A 26,604-nucleotide genomic window follows, 5' to 3' on the forward strand; every position below is an offset into this window, starting at 1 on the left:
CGTCGCAATTAAAAACTTACTGTACCTTCATCAATTCACCAATTGTTTGAATTTTTGCACAAATTCGTTGGCCGTTAGTTCATACATTTACGAAAAAGTATTGGAACACCTTATGGGCCGTGGGATGAATGATGAGTACGCTGTATAGACACCGATCTAGTATACGCTCATAGATACCTATGGTAGAGGTTCCTCTTAGCCAATGGGATGCCAGAACGATGCACAAACACCGATCTAGTATTTATGCTCGTAGGTACCTATGGTAGGAAATAGCCATAGCCGAAAGTATGTTGCATTCGGTAATGCATTTTTACCTTTCGTATCTAGAAATTTCTTTCGTAACAAGAGGCAATATTTTCCCGTTGAGGAGTTTCGTAACTCGAAAATTTCGTATGAAGAGACGTTCGTAAGTAGAGGTTCCACTGTACTTCCTGAACTCAACACCAGTCCTTCATTTCCTGTCTTTCATGAGTGGACAAGCTGATTAATCCAGGTGTGCCTGATCTCAGTAACTACAACAACATTGGCCAGACACACCTGGATTAATCAGTTTGTCCACTCATGAAAGACAGGAAACAAAAACGTGGTATTCAGTTTAGGAAGTAGTCGAGCTGTGCAAAGAGATGATAAACCTGCACATCTACGAAGAGCTTGTGCGGCGTTTGCTTTCGTTCAGTGTACAGCAACCTTCCAAATCACCAGACCTGGCTTTGTTTGAATATTTTTCCTCTTTCCCAAGTTCAAGAGGCTCATCAAGGTGACCCAATTTGCTAACAGAACTGTGGAGGATCCTGTAAGAATCCTTTTGGAAGAGCCAGACGCCAGAGGGATTACTTTGAGAGGGGGTAGTATGGACATTTTTAAAAAAAATGACACCAGTCCTGGAACTTTTCTGACACATTTGCTATGTCTTTGAAAGGTACTTTCACTTTTTCACAAAGAAGCTTAAATAACAGACTCAAAATGTGGTGCAAGCATCTTGTATGTGTCATCTATTTGAACAAAATGGAATTTCAGTTTGCTTTCTGACGACGTGCCAGTGGCCTATATTTCTGAAGAAGCAGCAAAGTAGTGCCAAAGCTGAATCCAAGCTGTTTTGCGTACAGCTCTGTTCTTTTGTGTCTGGGTTAATTATGGCTCAGGAGGAAATCTTGCACCTCCTCACATGCAAACATGCAGGCACACTTTTTTTTTTCTTTCTTTCTACCCATGTGCCTGTTTGCCTCGAGCTCTGCACACAATCCTGCTGCCTGGCCTGATCTGCGTGGCCATGTTGGTCTCTTTTACGCGACATTTCCACTTTACGCTTTGCTTGCTTACAGCGAACGTAACAGCGTGTTGTTTCACATCGCTTTTCCTTTGCAAGTGTAGCGTGACATCCAACACAGGGACATAGAAGACTCCATTGAGCTGCCCCTACACAAACATCATTTTCACTCTGTTACGAGCGCCATGGGTGGTTTCTGCTTGAGGAAATTCTCTATCCAGACAGCTTACACACAACGTAATGCGTGACATCTGGCGTGACACTTCAATCATTGATACTACTTGTCAAACTTAAGAGGACGTAACACATACCCTCAAGCAGAAAAGTAAAAAATGCTTGTTTAAAATGCACTTCTGGAGTATCATTTCAGTATGGGGAAACGGAGCATATATTGTAAAGTTTGATAAAAACAACAACAGACGCCAGCCATGCTCCCAAAGGGGAGCATAGTGTGAGCTTGGAAAAAAAATACAGCACATATATTTACAATCGATCTCAAGACTTGTACATGTAGAGCAGGGGTGGCAAACTGCGGTCCTCGAGGGCCGGTGTCCTACAGGTTTTGCAGATTTCCCTACTCGAAGTGCAGCTGATTCCAATTAACAGGCTCGTTATCAGGTTTCTGCAGAGCTTGCTGATGAGCTGATCATGAATCAGCTGTGTTGAAGAAGGGAAATATCCAAAACCAGCAGGACTGCGGCCCTCGAGGACCGGATCTCGCCACCCCTGATGTAGAGGATGGAGAGGATGTAAGCGAGAGAGACGTGACGGAACTAGGCTGAACTCAGTCCAAGCGAGAGCTCCGTTGCGCAGATGATGTCACGGGGAAGGTCTGTGAATTCTTTTAACATGTTTAGGTGGTCTCGTGGTCTCGTGGTCTTAGGTTTACGTTAACACCAACAGTATGTCACCGCCTTTAAAAGTGTACTTCACTAATTTTGCAGTTTTCAGCAGTAAAAAAGATAATATTGGTCCATTATGAATGTGATAACTTCATAGTCATAGTACAATTAATACAGTGTTACCTCTACTTATGAAATTAATTAGTTCTGGAAGAAAGTTCTTAACTAGAAAATTTTGTAAATAGAGACGCATTTTCCATGTAAATGCCCTAATCCGTTCCAAGCCTCCCAAAAGTCAGACATAAATGTTTTATAAAGCATAAAAATGCATCAAAACATGTAACAAATACATGTTACAATTAGATTATTGCACAATAAATGAGGTGTGCATAATGTAAAAAAATAAAGAATGGAAATGATGGTCATTTACCTTTTTAACTGCTGTCCTCACCGTTTTTTGCCGTCTTTGGTTCATATTCTCTCTCAGAAGTGTTTTTTTTGCCTGGTGTTTTGTAAAGAACTGATCCAAGGATGTTTGCTTTTTAAACAATCCTTCGAAAATGTCCAAGGCAAGCATCATCATAATGAGCGATCGCCCGACTGGTGAACACTTTTCCTGGGTGATTCTTTTCAACAAATTCCGAAACTTCATGGAAACTTAAGGTACGGCGAGGCAAAAATGACATCACGTGTTGAGGGCTCACTTAACAACCAATCACAGCTCAACTTGTAAACAACAAATAAACTCTCAACATGTGATGACATTTTCAGTCGACAAGTGGCAAAATTCCTTTTTAAACGTGTTAATTGTAAATGAAAAATAGTGATGTTATCAAATTCATCGTAGACAAAATAACTTTTTACTGCAGAAAATTAAAAAATTAGTAAAGTCTCCTTTGCTCATCACATTGAAGTGCTCGCTGCATTTCTTCAAGCCTTCAAGTCTATTGGAAAACATTCTAGGCTCTGTTACAATGTTCCTTTCACGTTTCAACTCAACTCAACTTTTTTTTTTTATAAAGCGCTTTACGAACAGGCATTGTCGCAAACCCAGCCAAAAAATGGTGAAGCGTACTGGTGTTCCTTAAATGTGTTTATTCCTTCCTTGTTCAGTTCTTTGACACACCGTAAGAGCTATACAGTAAACAAACAAATAAACATAAATAACATTCCTTAGATATAACTTCAACACACTTTTAGTTGTACATATGAAAAGTTAGCAAAAACAAAAGACTACTAGCATAAATCAACCACATAAGAGAAGCTGTCGTTAGATTCAGTTCAATGGGAAATAACAACAAAAACAGCTCCTTTTCACATCAGGAAAAATTACAATAAGCAAAACAAATACCTTGTCCCCATTCCAGCTAGGTGCTTAGACAAAACGATGTAAATTGGCGATTCAGTCAGTCAGCAACATGTTGAATCACGGTCCTTTTTTTGTCTTTCTTTCTAGCGTCTTCTGTTATGTGTAAAGAGACCTCTAGTGGATAGCACTTCCTACAAAGTGCACCAAAATAAAAGCACGTCACATAAAAAAATACGACTCAAATAAAGCATGTAGGAGACAGAATGTTCACATTAGAAATCCAAAGCTTGTCAAATAAAAGTCTTTTATGAGTTCGTTACAGGCATGGCTGTATACAAAGTGCTGTACATAAACATAAATATTGATTGTGCAGTAAAGAATAAGGTAACAAAACAAGAACAAAGCAAACATTTTGAACCTCCCAAATTTTACGATAATGTGTTGTAAACATGGTATTGTAAATATTGTGTTTATGGAATATGAATTAAGCAGCAAAATTCACCTGTGATTATTCATCTTAGTGGGCGGCCATTTTGCCGCTTGCAGTCGACTGTAAATGACATCACAGTTGCTCAGGACTCGTACAGGTAATGACCAATCACTGCTCTGCTTGCAAATGTCACATGACCAAACTCAGAAATGTGAGGTTTGATTGGATGTTACCTGAGCCCTGAACAACTGCGATGCCTTCTTCAGCCGACGGCAAGTGGCAAAATGGCCGCCCTTTGAGATGGATAAAAATAGGTGGATTTTGCTACTTCATATTCAAACACAATATTAATCAGAATGTCTTTAGACTACTGGGGGCGCATAGATCATATAAAGAACATTTTTGGGGTTAACTTCCCTTTTATAGCGTAGGCTTTCCTCTGCTCCCATCCTCATCATGGCTCCACATGAGTACACAGATAAGCCAAGTGGTCCTGGGTGGACTCGTAGCTGTCTGTCACGGCGCCCTCCTGCCGAGGCTGTGTGCTTATCTGACAGGTTTGGGCAACTCGGTAAATGTGTTAGTATTACACAAAAGGATTCTCAGGTGGTTGCTGCCCGTGCATCCATTCTGGATTCATGGAGGCGAGCGCAGCGAAGTGTGAATCCGTGCAACATATTCTGTGCAGGGTAAAGGTGTAAGCGCCAGGGAGTCTGGCTTGTAAACACCGAGACAATACATAGTTGGTTTGTCTATGAAGTGTTTTTTTTTTCATTAGGTTTCTGAATATCTAACATGGTCCAGATTTGAACAACGATGGATACAGTCTACACAGCTTTTAATACTCTTCCCAATACCCTACCCTTATAAATCATCAAATGCATCGTCTATCCCCCCACCATGTTGTCATCTCCCCATGCCCCACTAAACCATACTGCACTCATGTCTCTCCATCCACCGCACCATCCCCCATCATTCCCACTGAAATTCTCCACTGACCTTCCAGTCTCTGTATGCATCCATACATTCATAATCACACTCCCAGTCGTGCATGTACACCATTACGGACCAGTTGCATGCGTAGATAAACCAAAAATAAATAAATTGTGAAAACAGTGCACTGCCAATCACGCTCAAGATTACAAAGCAAAATCGACGTAATCCCAAATGTGCATTTGTCAGTATAATTTGGGAAGGATTAGACTTCAAATCTTAGCTGTCTTTTGACTTTATGTGGAGTCGATGGCATCGTAGGTGGCAAAACATAATTTTGCCTCAAGTTTATGAAGTCGAATTTGCACTATTTCCGACGTGGAGCTTGTGTTTTATTTTTGCCCTGATTATAAAAGTATTTCAATGTCTACTGTGTCTTTTTCCTCTCATCCTAAAATGTGATAGCGATCTGTTTCATTGGTCGTCATGAATTTAACATCTGCAACTGCAGGGGGGGCAGAGTCAGCGATAATCTCCCGTCGCCTTTTTTCTTTCGCATTTTGCACATCCGCATCAGGGCCAAAGCTGTGTTTGAAACCGCAATCTTTCCTCCTCTTTCCTGTTTATCTTCATTTCAATATAACAATCGTGGTTTGAATGTTTGCCTCAATGTTAAGAGATGTGTATTCAAATCTCTGTTGGAACATCTCTGTGTGGAGTTTACATGTTTTTTCCCCCTCAAGCATTTCAATTGATGTCAATTATCCCTGGGGGAGTCGACTAAGATTTTTAAATAGAGATATTGATCAATCTTTTGATCGAATCAGTGATCGGTTATCTTTTTTTTTTTTTTTTTCCAAAATTTATTGCTTTCTGATTGGTGATTGGCCAAAAAATCCTGATGGTTTAGACCCTGATGGAAAAACATTTGCTACGATACTACGTAATGCACCAACATCCTCGCAATCCTCGGTGAGATACGAGCCTATTGAGTACAAAAAAATAGGCTTGACATGATCAGGATTATTGGAGCCCATCACCGATCAGCAAATTTTAAATAAATAATAACTGATCACTGATCCGATCCAATCAGACGATGGACCAATATATCTATTTAAAAAAAAAAAAGTTTATTTTCTGTACAGTGAGTACAGGGACTGGCCTGGCACACAGATACCCAAAATGTACGTATAATTAAATTAAATTATAATTAAAATCCATTGTGAAAAATATTAACAATTAAACACGAAAAATTCTCCTCAAAAATGCGGGTAAACATTGAATACATGAAAAAATGGGCAGAAAAACAACCGAATAAAATAAAACAAAATGATTTTAAAATATTGGAAAACAATCCGACTATACAGTATGCTGTGAAATCTTCGATTATTAAATATGGTAACATAGAATGTCCCTGGAGGGAACGAGATTTTGTTTGCTGTAATGTTTTATTTTGTGGATCCGATCAATCACGTTATTGATCAATCAGTAAATTATATCCATATAGCCAATCAACAATTTTGCAAAAATAATTACATTATCTCTGATCCAGCCAATCAGATCTCACTGTTGTCACTGACAAGATGAGATGTTTCAAAATGGACGTTTTTTCCAGTCGTTTATTTTAAGGAACAAATTTGGGATCTCCCTTTTCATTCACTCAACCATTTAGCAGTGTCTACTGATTGGCTAATTTGAGATTCCTTATAACGTTTGTATTACTCTGCAATACTTCAAACGAGGGGTGTTAAAAAAAAATCGATTCGGCAATATATAATATATCGCGATATTACATTGCGCAATTCTCGAATCGATTCAATAGGCGGCCGAATCGATTTTTAAGTATCCATTTTTGATGCAAAAATATTCACCAAAACGTCTTAGGGTTCACAGCTTAAGCATGGAAGAATGTTATATTAATGGAACGTTAGCCTTAATATTTTATTTTAATGCTGCTCAAACATGAAACAGATTACAACCTGTATAAGACTGAAGTTCCAGATAAATAAATAATACATTTTCATAAAAAATCTTACACTGTACAAGTTTACTGATTATTTTCTAAATTTAAATAAATAAAAAAAATCGCAACAATCGACGTATAAATTTGTATCGGGATTAATCGGTATCGAATCGTCAGGTACTAGGCAATTCACACCCCTACTTCAAACCCAGTCGCATTAAGTTAGAAATCCTGCAATATCGTCATTTTGAAATTCTTCAGGTGCCTCACTGGGCAGAGATTGAAAATCGATTAAGATGAGTTAAATGCGCCCTTACTTATTTAACGATGAAACAGACAGTTGATGTGTTTACGCAGACCTCCACGCAAGGGAGTGATATTTTCACCAATACGAAGTGTCTAACCTTTACCAAAATAACTGCAGCAGTAGTCTGCCGCTTATCTCAGGATGGCTGGCAAGTATGGCTACTTGTGTTTCATGCAGCTAAACTGTCATCCTTCCAACGATGCTGTGGCTCTTGTACAGAGCAATCACTGGCGTCTGCTGTGTCACTCCATTTCCTCCTCTGTTGCTCCAGCGTCAACAAGTGAAGTGGAGACAGTCGTGTTTGTTTACTTGCTGAGCCCCACTGGGCCATTGCACTGGATGGGGATCTCCACGCGGCAAGTGATCATTAGGACGTCTGCAACTCCGATTGAGCTATTAACTCAGATTAGCGCGTGTCGTTTTAGCAAGGATGCCGAGTGAGAGAGAAGGAGAAGAGCGGAATTAATGGGTGGGTATAAACATTACTCAGCCTCAACCTTTTGCCTTCATTCCCCTCTCCAAATGCATTTAGCCTCATTAACTCATTCACTCCCAGCCATTTTCATGTTCTATTGCTATCAAAACATGGAACCTACCAAAAAAAAAAAAAAGTGTCTCTTCTTTCATCAGGGAAAAAAAAAAAAGTACCATATATTTTTTTATCTGTTTTTATGTTTTGTAGCAATTAGCATTACAATTAGCTAAGTTTCATCATTATTCACAAACCTGTTGAAAATACTGGGGAAAAAGAGCTTGTTGCAACATGGACCTGGTTGATCTCTTATACTTTGCTGCCACCTGCTGGCCGTTTCCCCCCCCCCTTATTGTAATAAGTACCATCGCTTTAACCACCCGCTTCAGGTCAGAAACTGCATCAAAGCCTTCATACAAAAACTCTAGCATACAAAAACCTAAAAAACGTATAAATACGTTTTTGGGAGTGAATAAGTTAATGCCCCAAAAGAGGGCATTCTTGCTCCATTACTTCTGCCAAATAGCGGATTTACCAGGGGACACCATTTGCATGCCTTGCATTGTCTGCCGGACGTATCAGTAGGATGTAACGTATGTACGTGGGGAGTGCACATATGTGAATGTGGGCGACGTTCTGCACAGTGGCCAAAAGCGTTTGTGTGCGTATGGGAAAATCCGTCTGGCTGATGAGCCTTAAATCCAACTTTTAAGAATTCAGTCAATAAAACAGAGCTAGGCCGTGTATCAGTCTTTTTTATTTTTTTTATTTTTTATTTTTTTACACATCACTGCTGGCTTCTCACATCATCACAAAAGAATACAAAAGGAGTTTGGCCACGTGGGCCCCGGAAAGAAGACAACAGATTAGCGTAGTGCATGCAGTGCAGTTCATTTGAGGGCCACACACAGAAAATCCGAAGGACGCAAGAGCCACATAATGTTATGAAGAGAAATTGTGTTTCATCCTAAAAATTGTACAAATAATTTATTTGTGCATTTGCATATTTAGAAAAATGCTACAGTATATAAACCAATTTATTTGTAATATGGCAGTAGGGTTATTATAGTTTTGGAAATTTTCATTTTCGTTTTTATTTTGTTTTGAGATTTGTTTTTTTAGTTAGTTTTAATTGGTTTTCAGGGCGGTTCTGTTAGTTTTTTTTATTAGTTTTAGTTCTTTAATAAATGCTTAGTTTTAGTTTAGTTAGTTTCAGTATTAGTTTTTGTCTTTTTGTGCGTAGTATTGTACGCAATATTTATCAAAATAAATCTACTAAAAATCACATTTAAAATCATTCCCAAAGGCTCATGCATTGAATTAATTACCAAAGACTAAAACGAAGGAAATTTTTGCTATAATTATAGTTTACTTTACTTTAGTTAGTTTTGCAAACATAAAATGTAGTTTCAGTTAGTTTTCATTTTTTAAAAAGCATCTTCGTTTTTATTTTATTTCGTTAACGCAATTGTTTTTTGACTTTGTTTTTTCGTTAGTTTTAGCCAACTAAAATAACCTTTAATAGTTTTTCGACACCCTCCCTTCTTACTTTGACCATCTCCAAACATTTTTGTTCTTATTTTATATGAACTGAGTCAAATGCCATTTTTAGCATATGTCGCGGGCCACTAAAAAATGGACGGCGGGCCGTAAATGGCCCCCGGGCCGTAGTTTGGACACCCCTGGCTTAGCGCTAGCTCGCTGGTACAACACAATACAGATTACACTCGTGTTGTCACTATCAAATCTTTTTAAAAACGATTATCCTATGTTATTCCATCGAGTAATTGTACTACTCATAATTTATCTTCTATACATATGCATTATTAAACGGCAACAAAATTAACCTATGCTAAACGGTTAGCCGACTTTTCAGTTCCGCATTTTCGGTGAATGCTTTATGACGCAAACCCTTGCAAAAATACACAGAAGGAGAGGGATCCCCTTCAACGTACGTAAACCTGCTTTCGTCGGTGCTTAATCTGGGTAGGTGGACGTCGTCATTACAGGAAGTGACGATTAATAGAAGCGCCCAACTCTTGTTGCATCAATGTACTGGTGTATACTCCAGTTCAATACCTACATACGTCGTCAAATAAGTGAGGAAATTTACAGTAACTAACCCATTCATGTTCATTCTGTACTCGGTCGTTAATGTTGACACAAATAACGAGTCCGAGGTCTAGTTGTGGCACATTATTGATTAGCGCTATGAAATGAAGGACAATCTACTTGTAAGGCTAAGTTGGCCAAACATAAGTAAATAATGTATTTTAAGAAAATAGCTCTATATAATTACAGCATGAAAAAAAGGAAATATTACTGTTATTAGTCTAAAAAATGCTATTGTCAAGACCGCTGTGGTTGATATGGGCCTAGTATTATTTCCTGATTTTTAAAAATATTATCAAGTAGGGGTGTGAATTGCCTAGTACCTGACGATTCGATCCGTATCTCGATTCATAGGTTACGATTCGATTCAATACCGATTAATCCCGATATGAATTTACAAGTCCATTGTTGTGATTTTTTTTTTTTACTCAAATTTAGAAAATACCATTCAGTAAACTTGTACATGTACACTGTAAAGATTTGTATGAAAATGTATTATTTATTGATCTGAAACTTCAGTTTTATAACTGTGAGCCACTGTTTTTAACAAACATGTTGTAACCTTTTTCATGTTAGAACAGCATTGAAATAAAATATTAAGGCTTAATGTTCCATTAATATAACATTCTTCCATGCTTAAGGTGTGAAATTTGGCCTTTTTGTTGAATATTTTTCCATCAAATATGGATGTTAAAAAATCGATTTGTCTGCCTATTGAATTGATTCGAGAATCGCGTGCTCTCGTATCGCGATATATTGTCGAATCGATTTTTTTTAACACCCCTATTATCAAGTAAAAATTTATTGTCCAGTTGGCAGATAATTTTGCTTATTTGAAGTAATACATTTCTTATTTTACTATATATATTTTTTTCCTGATTTTTCAACTGTCCTTTTTGCAGTGAGGAGTCCCAGTGTAGTCATTCTACACAATAGTAATGCTTCAATCACAGCATTTAACAAAGCCCATAGTACCAACTTTTTTTTAGCCTCTTTTTCGAACAATACCTGACAAGATAGCACTCATTTTACTGTACATTATATCAAAAAAAGGTGAGCTCATACTGTGGCAATAACGTTTTATTAACTACTACAGTTTTTCTACTGTACACCCACCTGTCACTTACTGTATATCCAAGTTTCACTGCACCACGTTATAAATACGACTGACAGCAATAATATAGAAGGAGATAAAGTAGAAGGCAGTGCAACAGTAAAACCAGCTGATATGAATCATCCATTCATTTATCAATTTTCTTGAGTGCTTGTCATCATTAGGGTCACGGGTGAGTTGGAGTATATCCCAGTGGAATTTGGGTGAGAGGCGGGGTACACTCTGGATTGGTTGCCAGCCAATTGTGTGGCACATAGACAAACAAGCATTTGGCAGTTGTCAATGGGCTGTCACTAGGGGTGTGCTCAAAAAATCGATACGGCAATATATCGTTGCGGGCCTCATTACAATACATGTATCGATACGCAGGTGACAGAATCGATATTGCTTATTAACTTTAAATAGGCAGTTAACGTTTGCCGTTACAGCTTGCATTGTACCTAAAAAAAATAAATAAAAACCAGCAGTGTCTTTGAAGTTAATTGCCTTCAATTAATGCAAAAATAACTCACCAGTAATTGGACGCTGTGTCTTGCTAAGAAAAATAAAAGCAGAGGAAGAATATCAACATTTATTTACTTATAAACTTAACGTGGCACGTGTGTCTTAATGTACCAGTTTTCCTATATTTTGTTTAAAAAACGAAATAGAATGTGTTACATGAAAAAAAAAATGCTGTTTTTATTTCCCCAAATATTTCAAACAAGCACATTTTAGAGCTGTAATTTTAATACTTCGATATTTTTGCTCATATCGGATCATGCCTATGAATAAATTTTCCCGGTGTCTGTGAAAACTGCTCCCTGCTCTGCAGTGCGTACACATTTAGCTAAAGCTTGGTGGTAAACCAGAAGAGCTACTAACAAAAACATATTTGTCATCCAGCATAATAAACATATCCTTTAGGTATACATCCATCCATTTTCTTGACCGCTTACTCCTCACAAGGGTCGGGGGGGGTGCTGGCGCCTATCTCAGCTGGCTCTGGGCAGTAGGCGGGGGACACCCTGGACTGGTTGCCAACCAATCGCAGGGCACACAGAGACGAACAACCATCCACACTCACACGCACACCGAGGGACAATTCGGAGCGCCCAATTAACCTGCCATGCATGTCTTTGGAATGTGGGAGGAGACCGGAGTACCCGGAGAAGACCCACGCGGGCACGGGGAGAACATGCAAACTCCACCCAGGAATGGCCGAAGCCTGGACTTGAACCGGAGTCCTCAGAACTGGGAGGCGACGTGCTAACCAGTCAGCCACCGTGCCGCCCCCTTTAGGTATACATGATTGTTATTATAAAATGCAAGTAAATGAATGTGAAATATACGTATCGCCTTGAAGATCTAGTATTGTATGTATCGCGATACGTATCGTATTGTGACCCCTGTATCGTGGTACGTATCATATCGTGAGGTTGGCGGCAATACCCAGCCCTAGCTGTCACTATCGAATATTTTTAGAATCGATTAATCAAATAATTGGATAAAATGACAGTGTGCCTTGACGCCAAAGTCAGGGCTCAGAAGTTTAGCTGATTTCCGCCCCCCTGCAAAAGTTGTAGAAAATGCGCTGATATGAACTTATGGTAAACGTTAGCGGGCAGATGAGTTTCCCCTGACCTCTCACGCTTTGAGGAGGTACATTATGATCAAAGTTCAGCTGCTAAGCTCAGCCTGGAGATGGATACACTGGAACCGGCGGTTAGCTGCCCGACAATTCTGTGCACACATCAACATAGCGCGCGCACACATTTCCAGGCTTACGGGGGCTAAAAACACATTGAAACACTTGATGTACATGGACAAGCATAACAGAATGAGAGCATTTCGATTGGTCTGTATTGTGTGCAGAAAACGCTGAAGCCCCTTGCATATTATTCCCAGAGAGGAAAGAAGAATAGACAAGGCTATATCAAAGAAAGCGCTTTAAAGATGTTGTGGGTCAGGATGGGAGCAGGGTGGAGGGGTGCTGCAGTCATTGATTTCAGAGTAGATGGACATTTAAAAATAATGATTAAAAAAACAGCATGTTTAAAGGTCATCTTTGAGTTTGGGGTATAATTTGCCACGTGCCACTGGGGTGCTGTTGTGTGCGTACAGAACAGAACAGATAAGCTAGCTCATGATCCCCAGAGATTTCGTCAGAACAATCACCATGGCAACAGGGTCACAATCTGAGCATGAAAACAAGACCAAGGAACTCATAGCTGCTATAAATGACGACGTGCTTTATTAAGTTCACTTTTCTGAGTTACATCAGTCCAAATGATAGCAACAAAGGCAAAACCGATGTGATTGCTGTTGATTCGAGAATGATTGTGCTCGACCAGCCACAAATTTGAAGACTGCAGTTGGTAATTCCGAATGCACAAGTTGAAACAGCAGCAGTCCCAGAAAATCAGTCACAGGTTTGAATCATGTTGTGTGCAAGAATTTCTTTATATCTCGACATTAATGTGCCGGCCTGCGTGTATGATTCAAAGGAAGGCTGCCAGCCCCCATTGCAAAAAATACAAGTTGTGAAAAAGATTTACACGTACCCTTCAAAAGAACCGCCAACATCCTAAACCACAGAAATGATACCGTCAAAAGAAGCCGATGCCGTCACTCACTTTTTGAAGAGCATTTTGTTTGTGTTGCAGCCATATTCAGAAAAGCAGACGAATGTGGCTGAAATATTGCTCAGCCCAATAAAACCGGAAGTGACTTAAAGAAAAAAAAAACAGTTAATGAATCACTTCACTTTATCGCTCTTTGGATGAAACGAGGCCAACCGTAACATCATACCAAATGTACCGTGTTTTACGTGGAATCGTCTGAGCCGAGCGTGCACGCAAGAAACTGAAGATGGGTTTCTGCTTAGTCTGTCACGGTTTGGGTTGGACTTTTGTCATGGCTCGGGTTTAGTTTTCATTTAGTTTGGTTTTGTCCTCATGTTTCTTTGAGCTCTTGTCATGATGTGTTTTGTCATATTGTCCTTGTGGGCTTCCCCCGTCTCGTTAAACCTGATTATGTCCACCTGTGTTTGCCAAGCCCTCCTCTTGTGTCAACCAATTAGCACCCTCTGCCACTTGTGTCTTACCCAGCTGTGTCTCATGTCAATTACTGTGTATGTTTGTGTATTTAGTCTCTTGTCTCCCCTCTGTCTGCGTTGATTCATTGTTATTTCCTCCCGACATGCTGCCGCATTTTTGTCCCGTAGTTTCTCCCAAGTTTGCATTCCCGTAGTTGTTTGTTGTTTTCTGACCAATACCTCATTTACCTCCTTGTTTTTGTTCTATTAAATCCCTCTTTGACTTCATCTGCGTTGCCTTGCCCTGCTTTGTCGCTTTTGGGTCCTCCATCAATCCACGCACTACCATCCCTGACATAGTCAACTTCAACATTTTGGAGCTGAAGTTCATTTGCACAAAAACAGATGAAATTTAGGAGGAATTTTCCAAAATACTTAATGGTGTCTGTAAATATTTCACTTGTCTGTTGTTGTTTTTTCCAATCATTTTTTTTTGGGGGGGGGGGGGGGTCAAATTACCATTAAAATAGACTACCGTATTTTTCGGATTATACGTCGCTCCGGGTTATAAATCGAACCAGCCAAAAAATGCATAATTAAGAAGGAAAAAACATATATAAGTCGCACTGGAGTATATGTCGCATTTTTGGGGGAAATTTATTTGGTAAAATCCAACACCAAAAACATACATGTCATCTTGACAGGCAATTTAAAATAAAAATAAAATAGAGAACAACAGGCTGAATAAGTGTACGGTATACTAACGTTACATGACTGACATGCCTGGTAATGTCAGTAACGACGTAACATATTAAGAGTTTGTAGCGAGCAGTGATGGGAGTCGGAGGCGGAGTGTTGAAGCACGGAGCCAAAGGCTGGCGTTTTATTGACATCAGCTTCTGAGGTCTTAACAGCAACTCCCCACTCAGCTAGAAGCTAACAGGCTAACTCCCCTTTTCCACATAACAAAACCTTCCCACCCGGAACTCTCCCTTCGTCCCAACGTTCCGTGAGTGAATTATGTTCCCATCACTACAATTTATTCATATAACTCTAGCATAAAGAACATGCTAACAAGTTTACCAAACTATCAGTTTCACTACAAATCACTAAATCCAATGAAATCTTCATCCTCGGTGTCACTTTTAAACAACTCCCCCAACTCGGGAGGTAGACGATGCGCCGTGTCCTCTACCGGCAATGTTGAACTTATCAACACAGGCCTAGGCGGGGGACACCCTGGACTGGTTGCCAGCCAATCGCACTTGTTTAAAACATTTAGGTGTAAATACCATGAAATGAAAGCTAGAATTTTCAACTTTTACGTATGTCGTATATTTTGAGCTAAAACCCAAAAGTCTTGAGTCTACAACAAAAACAAAGGACTTGAGCCACTAGACCAGGGGTGTCCAAACTACGGCCCGGGGGCCATTTGCGGCCCGCCATGCATTTTTTTGGCGGCCCACGGCAAATACTAAAAACAATTTTTCAATGCTGTTTAAAAAAAAAAAAAAAAAAAAAAGAGGGCGGATGAAACTTTTCTAGCTATGCATAGTTTCATCCACGTGTTGCTTAGTGTCAAGGTCCAATGTGTGAAAACATCACATTAGATTAATGGTTCTTAAGTGTGGTCAGTTGACGACTGATTTTTCTTGTTACGGTTCAGAATGTCAAGTTGGGATCAGCTGCTGCTCAGTGGAGAGGCATATCTATTATAGTGGCACACAGGGGTCACTATTTTCCTTGTGACTGTTAGCAGTTTTCAATAAGTAACAGCACATTATATCAACAATTTATAATTGCTTCATTTATTTTTACCATGTTTAACTCATTCATTGCCAGTGACGGAAAAAGACGTCAAATGATGCATTTTTTTTGCTGGTCTGGCAAGGAATGTGTTAATAAATAACTTTTTTTTTTTTTTTAAATCAAAGTGGCCCTTGCAGCTTTCTATTTTTCTGTATGTGGCCCTCACAGGAAAAAGTTTGGACACCCCTGCACTAGACCTTGCTGTTCCAATACTTTTGGAAGGGACTGTCGTATATGCCGCTGGTGTGGAGCCTTATTTGTGAATATTGTTGTTTGTTTTATGGTGCTTAGTTGCTTTTGGTTCAATTTCAGCACACTCAACATAAAATACATCAAATCTCATTGCCTACTTTATCTGAGCTAAGTTATCACCCCCCCACCTCTCATCCTTTCTGACTGATGTGTGTAGCGATTTTGTAAGTGAAAGAGAAGGAAAAAAAAGACCAAATTTGCAGCTTAAAGTGCAGAGAAGCATAAACAGTCTTGTCGCACACTTGCAGAAAAGTACGTGTGAGGCGTTTTGGAGTTTTGTTCAAAGACAGAGTGAGTGGTAATTATGCCGCCTTGTTGCTGCGAGCAGATTTACTCGAGCAAGATATTTGACCTCGGGCAGTATTACAGTTATGCAAATTTTTATCCGCAGAAGAAAATGTATAATCCTCATTTTAGTGCCTTGTCACAGCAATTTGAAGGCATCAGTCTTAAGGCCGGTGAGGGTCCTTGGATAAATTCATTCTGTAGCTGGTATTGAGCTGTATATTATTGGAGGGAGGTCTTTGCAAGACAGATATGCAGAGAGAAAAGAAAGGAAAAATAGAGATGCGTCTCATTTTCTGCTGTGGCTAAAAGGCTAATCTCCTAATTCCCATTAGAGTTCATCCCCTCGGAAAATAGGTTCTATTATCCAGTGTGGCACAGATTTCCTTACTCAAGGGTAACTGTGCTGTAGGCGGTCTTGCCGTGTATTTAGGCTGTGACGTCGTGCTACAGCATTTACTCTGACAACCAGGACTCATCATGTCAAGTGATCGTGAATATTGCAAGGGCTCTCGTTGGTTTTATAGTTGGCTTATATGTTTGTTTGGATGTGAGCAGAAAAATACTATTCTATTTCAGTTCTCTTTTTCATAGGGCTGGGTTTAAAAAAAATCCAGTATTTGATATCGAATTTTCCTTTTTGAGCCTCATATCGATTCATAAAACCGTGACTTGATTATTTTAATATTTTTCTCATAAATTAACAAGAAAATAGAATTTTACAGGCTATTTTTTCTCTTAATGTTTTCTTTAAATCTACAGTTCACATGTATTTTAAAAGTATTCTCTTACCTTTATGAAAGACCTGACTTATTGCACTTTTTTTTCAATTATGAAAATATTTTCATCTCATCCTTGCTGATGTCAATGTTTGTGTAGCACTTAAGTGATTAAAGACGTGTTACTTTCATTAATAAACTAAATCATTTTACTGCCTCCACAAAATTTTATTTGGAATTTAATGTTTGTGGAGTTTTTAATCATGCCCTTGATATTTAAGAATAATTGATATTCCATAACTAGTCAATGAATAAATCACTGAAGTGAATCAATTCAAATCGGGAAAAATCAAATCAAACAGAACTCTTATGAATAAAAAGCGAATCGATTGAGGAAATTCCCAGTCCTACTTTTGAGCTTGTAAAAATCATCATTCCGCAACCATTTTGTTATGGTTTGGGGTTTGGTTTTGCTACTTTTGTTGGGTTTTTGAGTTTGTCATGTTTGTTTTTGCTTTCTGGTTTGTTTCCTCTAGTCTCGTTATTGTTAACCTCGTCCACCTGCGTGTCTTTCCTTCCCAGTGTATCCACCAATCAGCTTCCCTTGCCACTTGTGTCTTGCGCAGCTGTGTCTAGTCATTGTCAATTAGTCTGTGTATTTAGTCACCTGTTTTCCGTTCAGTTCTTGTTGGTTCATTGTTTTTACTGTTGTTGCTGTCGATGTCTGTTTTCCTGTCATGCTGCCGGTTTTTGTCCTCAGTCTTGCCCTGTTTTCCGTGCCTTCGAGTCCTACCTTTTGTGTAGTGATGGCAAAATGAAGCCCCGTAAAGCAGTGAAGCCCTGCAGTGAAATGCTTCACACACACGTAGGGGCTTCAAGGTGATTCATTTCCTCGACTACGCCATCATGTGGACAGAAAAATGTATAACATGCTTGGTGCATGCAATAAAATGGTGGGGTGTAAATCATGCTCTAAATACAAAAGAATATATATTTGAAGAGTGTTTTAACATGAATTGTTCTGTGTTACTTTGTCTATGTTTGTGCTTATGCAACAAGTGAAAATGTGAAAAAATGAGGAAAAATAAAGTGCTTATTCATTTTTATTTAAAAACAATATTTTTTCCAAAGTTTTTGGACTCAGGCGGTTTCTTTTTTTGCATAGAATTTCACCTGCTTTTGAAAAAACTCTTTCACATGGTACTGATGAAGCAGGGGTGCATCGATATGAGATAGCAAGTTTGTATAAACTTGGAAGCGCATATTTCTGTGCTTCCCAGTACTGAAGGGGATTTTCAACTCTGGGGATATTTGGTTCTCCAAGATACCTTTGCACCTCAACTGTTGCATTTGCTGTGACATTTGTGGTTCTTGCTTGATTGATTGAGGTATCAAAATGATGCCACAGTTTGCTTCCTAGAAAAGATAAACAGATATTAGTAATTATTATTAAATATTAGCACAATTAGGAAATATTAAATACCTCCAACAGACTGGTGGGAAGGTTCTGATGATGAGGATGATGATGAGGATGAGGATGATGATGATGAAGATGCTGAGGATGAGGATGATGTAGATGAGGACGCTGTGCGCCTCATAATAGCTGCGCATTCAATCGTGAGCCTTTTTTCTGCCTCTGCTGCTTTATTGGGACTAAAGAAGCCTAGTTTTTTAAACCTTGGGTCGAGCAGAGTAGCCAGAAACATAATACTCATCGACTGGAGGTTATTCAGCTTCTCTCTTAGTTGTCTTTGCAGGATCTCAACCATGGATGTGCTCTCTGGAGTTAGAAGCAGTCGAATCTCCTCTTCATCCAGAGAGTGATGCAACATGGACAAGAGTGGAATTACCTTTGACCCTGAAACCTTTTTCTCCTCAGACAGCTCAATTGTAGCATGGTTAAATGGCTCTAATACTTTTAGACAGTCAGCAATGATTCTGTATTGTTCAGCAGACAATGGTGTCATATCAGTACGTAAACCAGCCAAAGCTCCTCCGACAGGCTCTCTCAAAGTGTACATACGCTGAAGCATGAGATAAGTGCTGTTCCACCTTGTATCAACCTCCTGAAGAAGTTTAAGCACCGGAAGGCCCATTTGAACTTGCATCTGAGTTAGTCTCTCCTACAACAAAATCAAGAGTCAAATCAGTGTATAGAAAACAATTAAATATGTTACACATGACAAGTAAGGAGCTTACCTTTGCTGTAGTGCTGCTCTTGAAATAACCAACTATCTTTCGACAGTTTGTCCGGATGTGGAATAATTCTGGACATTGGTCAAGAGCTTTTTTTACCAAAAGATTTAGCGTATGTGCCACACAAATGGTGTGACGCATATGAAGCTCTCTGGCACAAGCTCCCATATTTGCTGCACCATCAGTCACTAGACATGTCACCTTTTCACTGATACCCCACTCAGACATTAGCAAAGTTTTCATAGAAGCCATGTTTGCTGCAGTGTGTGCCTCAGGGAAATGCTGCACCCCCAGTACAACTGATTGGAGGGACGTGGTTTCATCAATGAAGTGACATGTCACAGCTAGATAGGCATCAGTATTGATGGAAGTCCACATATCTGATGTCAAACTACATGCAGATGCTTTAGCCACAATGGCTTTTGTTTTATCCTTGGTTTCCTTGTACCTTTTTTCCACCATGGCTTTCAAAGTCTAAAACAAAAGTATAGTTTATTGAAGTGAATAGTATTGAAATGGTTAATCCGATAATATAGTGCTTCATGTTGTGACATACATACCTGCCGTGTTGGTAGAATGTAGGAAGGAGCTAAAGCTTTCATAAGCTTTTTGAATCCACTGCCGTCCACCAAAGTGAACGGCTGGGAATCCTCAATCACCATATCCACCAACAACTCAGCCAAGTCAACCTTGTCAGCTAAATTAAATTACATGTCAGAGTTATTTAAAAAAACAAAAAAAAACAAAAAACATACAGTGGAGTGTGGGGCTATGAATATAAATGGCCTACCTGAGCTGGGTTCAGCCTGGTTGGTCTCCTCGTTGCCGTGCAAGACTCTAAAGTGCCTTAGCATAGTTGAGGTGTTATTATTATAACTAAGCACCTTAGAACACACCAGACACTTCACCTAAAAGTATTCAGAAAAGAAAAATGTGAATTTTATGTGTTGTCAGTTGTCACATTTTAATTAAATTTTATTTTATTATTGGAATAGTGCAGTAATAATTGGCAGTGCATTACCTTCTGAGGTGAGATCTGCTCAAAGTGCTCCCAAACAGGGGAGAATCTTCTCTTTCTTGCTGGTTCCATGAACTCCATCGCAAAAAAAGAAGCTCGTCGTCGTCGGTCAAATCGAATGCAAAATGCAAAGAAGTACCGCAGTAAGGGACCCGAAAACACAAAAAGTGAAGGGGAATCCATAGCGTTTCTTTGCCGCTTTTATTTCGAACTACACTCAAACCTAGCGAATCAGTTCCTGAATCAGTCACGTGGTACACCTGCTTCGTGGGGCTTCAAACGTCACCACGTACGTCATCGACACACGCATTGAATCGCCGTTCATGAACCACTCATCTGCATTACTCGGCACACGCTTCAGGGATTCGACCCGAGAAGCACATCACTAGTAATTTTATTCCCTGCTTTGTAAACTTTGTTTTGAGTTAAATTAAAACTTATTTAAGAGCACCCCTGCCCTGCCACCCCTCGTTTGCCTCCCTGCACTTGGGTCCACCATCTCCACCACACAAACCTGACACATTTGACATTTCATTATCATGTTTGTACAGTACTGCTTTTGACTGGTTTTGTTTTTCTCTTCCATATATTCTCCTAATCTCCTTCTCTTCCACCTCAACACAAATTGTCATTATAAATCCATTTTATGATCAATGGGAGGTCACATATCAGATCAAAACCTCGTAGTGAGATAGTCATCTCACTCAGAACTACGAGAGAGGCGGAGAACACCAACATCTCTTGGGGTTATTTTAGTAGAGCTCTACTTATTCTTAATAAACTGGAAAATGGGATAACAATTCCACTCTTCTAAATATTTCAAAACAGTTTTAACAACTTTTAGGCTTTGTAGTGTTGCCTTTTAATCGGAATTTCTTTTGCAACTCTACAGCACTTGAACTGTTTCAAGCTTCCATTCACGCTTGGCATCAGCTTCAAGGGCCTAAATATTTGAACGTGAAAAACACAGTAGAAAGTCGACCATTTCGCAGCTGTTAAACTAGCAGCAAATATTACTCTTGTTTTATTTTCCCTTCATGGTTGTATTAAAATGGCATAGTAAAGCATAAGTAGATGGTGATGAATCATTTTAGTTGACATGCTTATTCGTTTCCGATTCCAGCAGAAGCCGTCTACGTCAGGTCTTGAAATAACCAGATAATGGAGCTAATCCATTTATATAGACGATGGAGAGTCTGTTCACTCTATTATACAACTGACACGTGTTTGAAGCTGTTATTTATAAATGGCTACGCATTGCGGTTTTAAGGCTTAGACCGGTGTGTAATCAGTAAATATGTGGTGAGCCTGCTGTGTCTGAGATGGGGGAAAACAAGCCCCGCAGGACAAAACGACATGCAGGGTAACAGAAAGCAGGGGGTGCAACCTCAGCAGAATGTGTTAAGCGGGTCCTCCAGAATCTTGGTTACGCGGGATGTTTGAGGCCAGGCGAAAGGAGCATCGTGCTGATGTGCTGATGTGGTGTCGAAGGTGTCAGCTGTCTTACTAAGCAGTCTGCCTTCAAACCGTGTTTCTTTTCTACATCAGGTCGGCTTTATCAGTGAAATAAGGGAGGTGACAGCATGCACCAATCACCACGTGCGATTTCATTTGGATAAAACCTCAGCGTGAAGGTTTCCTGCTCCAAACCTGTGTTTCATCCCGAATGCTTTTACTTCTTCCGGCAAAAGCCTGTGATAGTTTTTGAAGAAGTGGCTCTTTATCTTAATGAGCTCACATCGTTTTATCCTACCAGAGAGAAGCCTCCCCATCTGCCAAGCAGGATTAGTTTCATGGGGAAGTTTACCGTGTTGCTGCTCATTTCCGATTAAAAGTGGGATTTTGGGGAGCTTGACAGCTGCATGACCCTTGCTATGGAATTAACAAAAACAGCAGGGAGAGGCCCGGGGTGTTGTGCACAAACTCTGTTCAAATCTCATCGGCTATTGCTTGAGTCTACTATGAGTCCACCCTGACAAGTTAGGGAGTGGTGGACAAATACTTTGTTGCTCTTCTAAAGATTTTTCTAGTTATATGTGAGTGTTTATTTCTTACAAATCAAAACAGATACCTACTAATAATTAATTTGTTCTATAACATCAACATACATTGTTTTTTTTATATACCGTATTTTCACGACTATAAGGCGCACCTAAAAGCCTTCAATTTTTTCAAAAGCTGACCATGCGCCTTATAATCCAGTGTGCCTTATATATGGATCAATATTGAGCCGCAACAGGTCTCGCTGTTAAGACGCTATCGGTGACCCTGCACGATCGGTGACACGCATGCGCAGAAGATCCCGCCATCTTGGATCGCTAGCTAATACTAATACTTTACCTCAGAGAAAATAATAAAACAGCGGTTTATTCAGTGAATGGAGTTGTCAAAACGCTGGTTTGTAATCTATTAATAAAGTTTGACTGACCTATCTGACTGTTTTGTTGACTTTCCCTTTAGCGCAGCCCCATCTAATGGATGCATAATGTAACCCCAGCCTCTACTTTAGCAACTTTATATGGAAAAAGTTTTAAAATATGTCATTAATTGAAGGTGCGCCTTATAATGCGGTGCGCCTTATATATATATATATATATATATATATATATATATATATATATATATATATATATATATATATATATATATATATGGAAAAGTTTTAAAATGTGTCATTCGTTGAAGGTGCGCCTTATAATGCAAAAATGGAAAATACGGTAATCGTAGGTCTAGTAATCACTAATTATATTGTTACTAGGGTTGTCACGAGAACCGATACTTCGGTACCAAGTCGATGCCAAGATTCTTAAAATGTGACAGTCCTGCCTTTTCTACAATATCCAAAGAACCGTTGGTACCGAGGCGGCACATCTGGCCGTGTCTTTTGTGTTGTTTTGGGGTGTAAATGAGCGGTTATCTGGCAATCCACGCAACGTCTGATGACGTCACGTGCCTACCTTGCCGCTAAAAACAGTTAGCGTGCAACATGGCAGTACCCGCACATCTGCGTCGTCTTCAACTGCAGCGGCAGCTGCCCCTCAATTAGTTGAGAAGAAAAATGCCAAAAGTCGCGTATGGAAGTACTGTACTTTGGATTTGAGGTTGATGAGCTGGAATTAATAATCGATCCTAAAATATCTGTATGCAAAAGATGCCGAAACCGTTTCCAGACGAAATGGGGCGAAGTAACGTTAGCGTTATGTTCAGCTTCGTCTGTTGACCTAATAAAGTTAGGTTATGTTGCTGGGCAGCTAATTTACTGAATCACCTAAAGTAACATTAAAAAACCCCAAAATAATATATCAAACGCTATGCAAAACTGATGTTTATGTACAGCACTTTGTATACAGCAACGCCTGTTCTTAAAGCGCTTTATAAATAAAGTTGAGTTGAGTTTTTAAAACAATCAATAAGGATTTTCAGCTGCTGGCCCATTTCCACCGACAAAATGTAGAGAGCACATATATTTGTCTTCGGTGACATTTATTTGAGTAAATCACTGCCGTTTAATTGCACATGTTTGAACCCAGCGTAGACATTCCTCTGGAAACTCTCTTCATTCGATCCCGGTCACATCGCCAGTCACATAGCGGCAGACACCAAAGCAGCAGAGGTTTGCTGTAACTATAATACGTCTGTTAAGTATATTTATGGTGAAATAGGGAGTCAGTCCACAAGTTTTGCCACGTACAAAATACGAACACACTCCCTGTCGCCTGCCTGTGTTACCTTCTTATCTGAAAATCAACTGGACGCACGTGCGCAGTGAGCTGTTCGAAAAATTGTAGTTAGACGTTATTGTAAACTGCCCTATTGAGGGAAGAAGCCATTTTGCAAAGACATATTCCATTTTACGAGCTGAAGTGATGTCGAATTTACCTGTCTAGCACGTACTGCAGATTGTGTTGTTTATTCCATCCACCATCCATCGTTCTCCTGTTGTCTATCCAGGCCACTCTCTTGAAGACATGTTCTTACATATCGCACTTGTACAGTGTGTGTCCACTGGGACCTCCAAGATTTGCTTGTTTTCCAGGCTGAATCCTTTTCAGACTTCTGGAACAGAGATAATACTTAAAAATAAAGACAGGGTAAATATGACTGCATGATGACCACATATGCAGTACGAGGGCTATTTAACAGCTGGGTTGCATCATTGATGCGTTTTTGCCCCATTTGCAATTCAACAGTGAGCCTCTTATATTCGGAATATTTCATTATGCTCCCGTGACCTACAATCGTATGGACTTAATGATGATAAATCCTGACTGCGAACAAAGGAAATGTGTGAGTTACATCACTTGTTTCAACAGTGCATGTGTAGTAAAATACTATCGCTGGAAGTCATAGTGGAATTAATCATGAGTGTGTAATGTCTTCAAATGTAGGTCATGCCATTATGTCAACACAATCCACACATTCAGCACGGGGATCAACTTTCGTGTCAAATTCTATTCTATAGCTTTGAATTCTTGTTGGAATTTTCCCCGAACAGTCCAGTTGCGATCGATTCACTTCCCTAAGAATACATTGACGTGGCTGAATGAGAACATTAACAGACATCTGGTGTTTATGAGCACATAAAACAAAAGGAAGAGGACTGTTTCACGTTTTTGTAGTAGTGTTTTCATCAACACTTCCATCTTAATGACTCAAGATTTTATTTAAACATCGATGTTGCTCAGCAGTGATCATAGGCGCGTCAGAGTTCAGGCATCAAGGTAAATCTCTCGGTGTTTAGCCAAGCTGAACTAAACCACCTTCACAATAAATCACTCTCAGGCTAGCCTGGAGGGACTGAGGAGCTCTGCTGGCTGAGGCTGTCCAAACTCTTCACTGGTCATTTGCGCCGGTTGGAGCTATAATTAACACACTCACTCCGAACTTACAAAATAAAAAGACTGTACTCTAAGCAACCGCCCGTTACCGCTGACATGTGACACAAGTTCACGGTGTTGAATCATGAATTTGCAATTCAATAGAATATGCAGATTGTGTTTTGATTAATCGGGCCAGTGGTACAACCTTGACCTGAATCTGAAACTGAAATAATTGTATAATACCAACCTTGTGTTACCTTGTGCATGTTAATAACTAGAACTTTTGAACCCATACTTATGTGCTCAATGTACCAAAAATGTTATAATACTACCATAAATGTGTGCAAAATCCATACAGTACATGGCAAGTATGTGCTCATGTATATATTCATTTATTCAGTGAAATAAAATCTACTCAGTTCTTTTTGTAATCATTTATATATGTGTATTTGGTAATGACCAATTGTGGCTCAGATTACAAATATCATGTGATGAAACTCAGAAAACAGATGAGCTGTGATTGGTTGTTATTAGGGGTGTTAAAAAAAATTGATTCGGCAATATATCGCGATATTACATCTTGCAATTCTAGAATCGATTCAATCGGCAGCCGAATCAATTTGTAAACATCCATTTTTGATGGAAAAATATTCAACAAAACGTCTTACTTAGGGTTAGTATTCACACCTTAAGCATGGAAGAATGTTATATTTAATGGAACCTTAAGCCTTAATATTTCATTTCAATGCTGTTCAAACATGAAACAGATTAAATACAGTGGCTCACAGTTAGAAGACTGAAGTTTCAGATAAATAATACCATTTCATACAAATCTTAGTGCATATGTACAAGTTTACTGAATAGTATTTTCTAAATGTGAGTAAAAAAAATCACAGCAATCTACTTATAAATTTGTATCGGGATTAATTGGTATCGAATCGAATCGTGACCTATGAATCATGATACGAATCGAATCGTCGAATTCACACCCCTAGTTGTTATTCAATTTCAGTTGACAGCAAGTGGCAAAATGGCCGCCCCCTAAGATAGATAAAAATAGGTGGATTTTTCTGCTTAATTCATATTCCGCAATATTAATCAGAATGCCGCGTTTAGACAAGTGGAGTCGCAGAATATATTATTGTAAAGAACATTTTGACCTGACTTCCTCTTTTAGGGGTAATAGCATAATTTGGCTTTATGGTTTTGCTGGCAATATGACAAAAAAAGTCAAATAGACACTTGGGCTGTGCCTTACATCACGTGATGTGTGACACATACTGTAAATTTACGACATGTCATAGGGATCAGTGTCCCTGCCTTTGACAGTTAAATTGACAAATTTTATTACGCTTTACACTTGTGCATTTGGTCTCCATAAAACATTTTAACAACATGTGACACAATCCAGCTCTGCATTGCTCCCACCCCCCTTTTTTTTTTTCCATCTGATCTCTGCTTTCTTCTCAGTCCTTGGCACCATTATTCTCTAGCCTGCCCCCACTAACTCGCATCCCCTATGAGCCTTATGTTTTTGAATCTGTACTAATTAAAACAGAAAGTCACTCCAAGCAGATGGCATGTCATAGCCTGGGTAATTATTGCCAAGTGAACCACAGCCCCTGTAGACCTTGACTCAAATCAGTAGCTGGCTCAGTTGGACTCGATAAGAAGCAAACGTGATGATGTGGAGGCCTGCCGAGAGCCCGTATCAAGCCAAGCTCAGAATAACGAGATCTT

The 26,604-nt window shown here is 39.4% G+C and overlaps 2 protein-coding genes across 3 annotated transcripts in view; one reads left to right on the forward strand and one right to left on the reverse strand.

The window, feature by feature from the left end:
• LOC144018944 (low-density lipoprotein receptor-related protein 8-like) overlaps positions 1-26,604 on the forward strand; it is a 106,077-nt gene that overhangs the window by 2,034 nt on the left and 77,439 nt on the right. The gene's annotated exons all lie outside the window — the stretch shown is intronic.
• Positions 4,303-22,142, reverse strand: LOC144006025 (E3 SUMO-protein ligase ZBED1-like). The gene is made up of 7 exons (XM_077504647.1): positions 20,048-22,142; positions 19,817-19,934; positions 19,587-19,723; positions 19,030-19,500; positions 18,314-18,953; positions 18,131-18,246; positions 4,303-4,398 (listed from the first exon to the last, which is right to left on the reverse strand). Exons 1-7 carry the CDS (start codon positions 20,225-20,227, stop codon positions 4,303-4,305), a joined length of 1,758 nt encoding a protein of 585 aa, XP_077360773.1. The 5' UTR covers positions 20,228-22,142.

This window comes from Festucalex cinctus, chromosome 1 (assembly GCF_051991245.1).
Source record: "Festucalex cinctus isolate MCC-2025b chromosome 1, RoL_Fcin_1.0, whole genome shotgun sequence".
Lineage (NCBI taxonomy): Eukaryota > Metazoa > Chordata > Actinopteri > Syngnathiformes > Syngnathidae > Festucalex > Festucalex cinctus.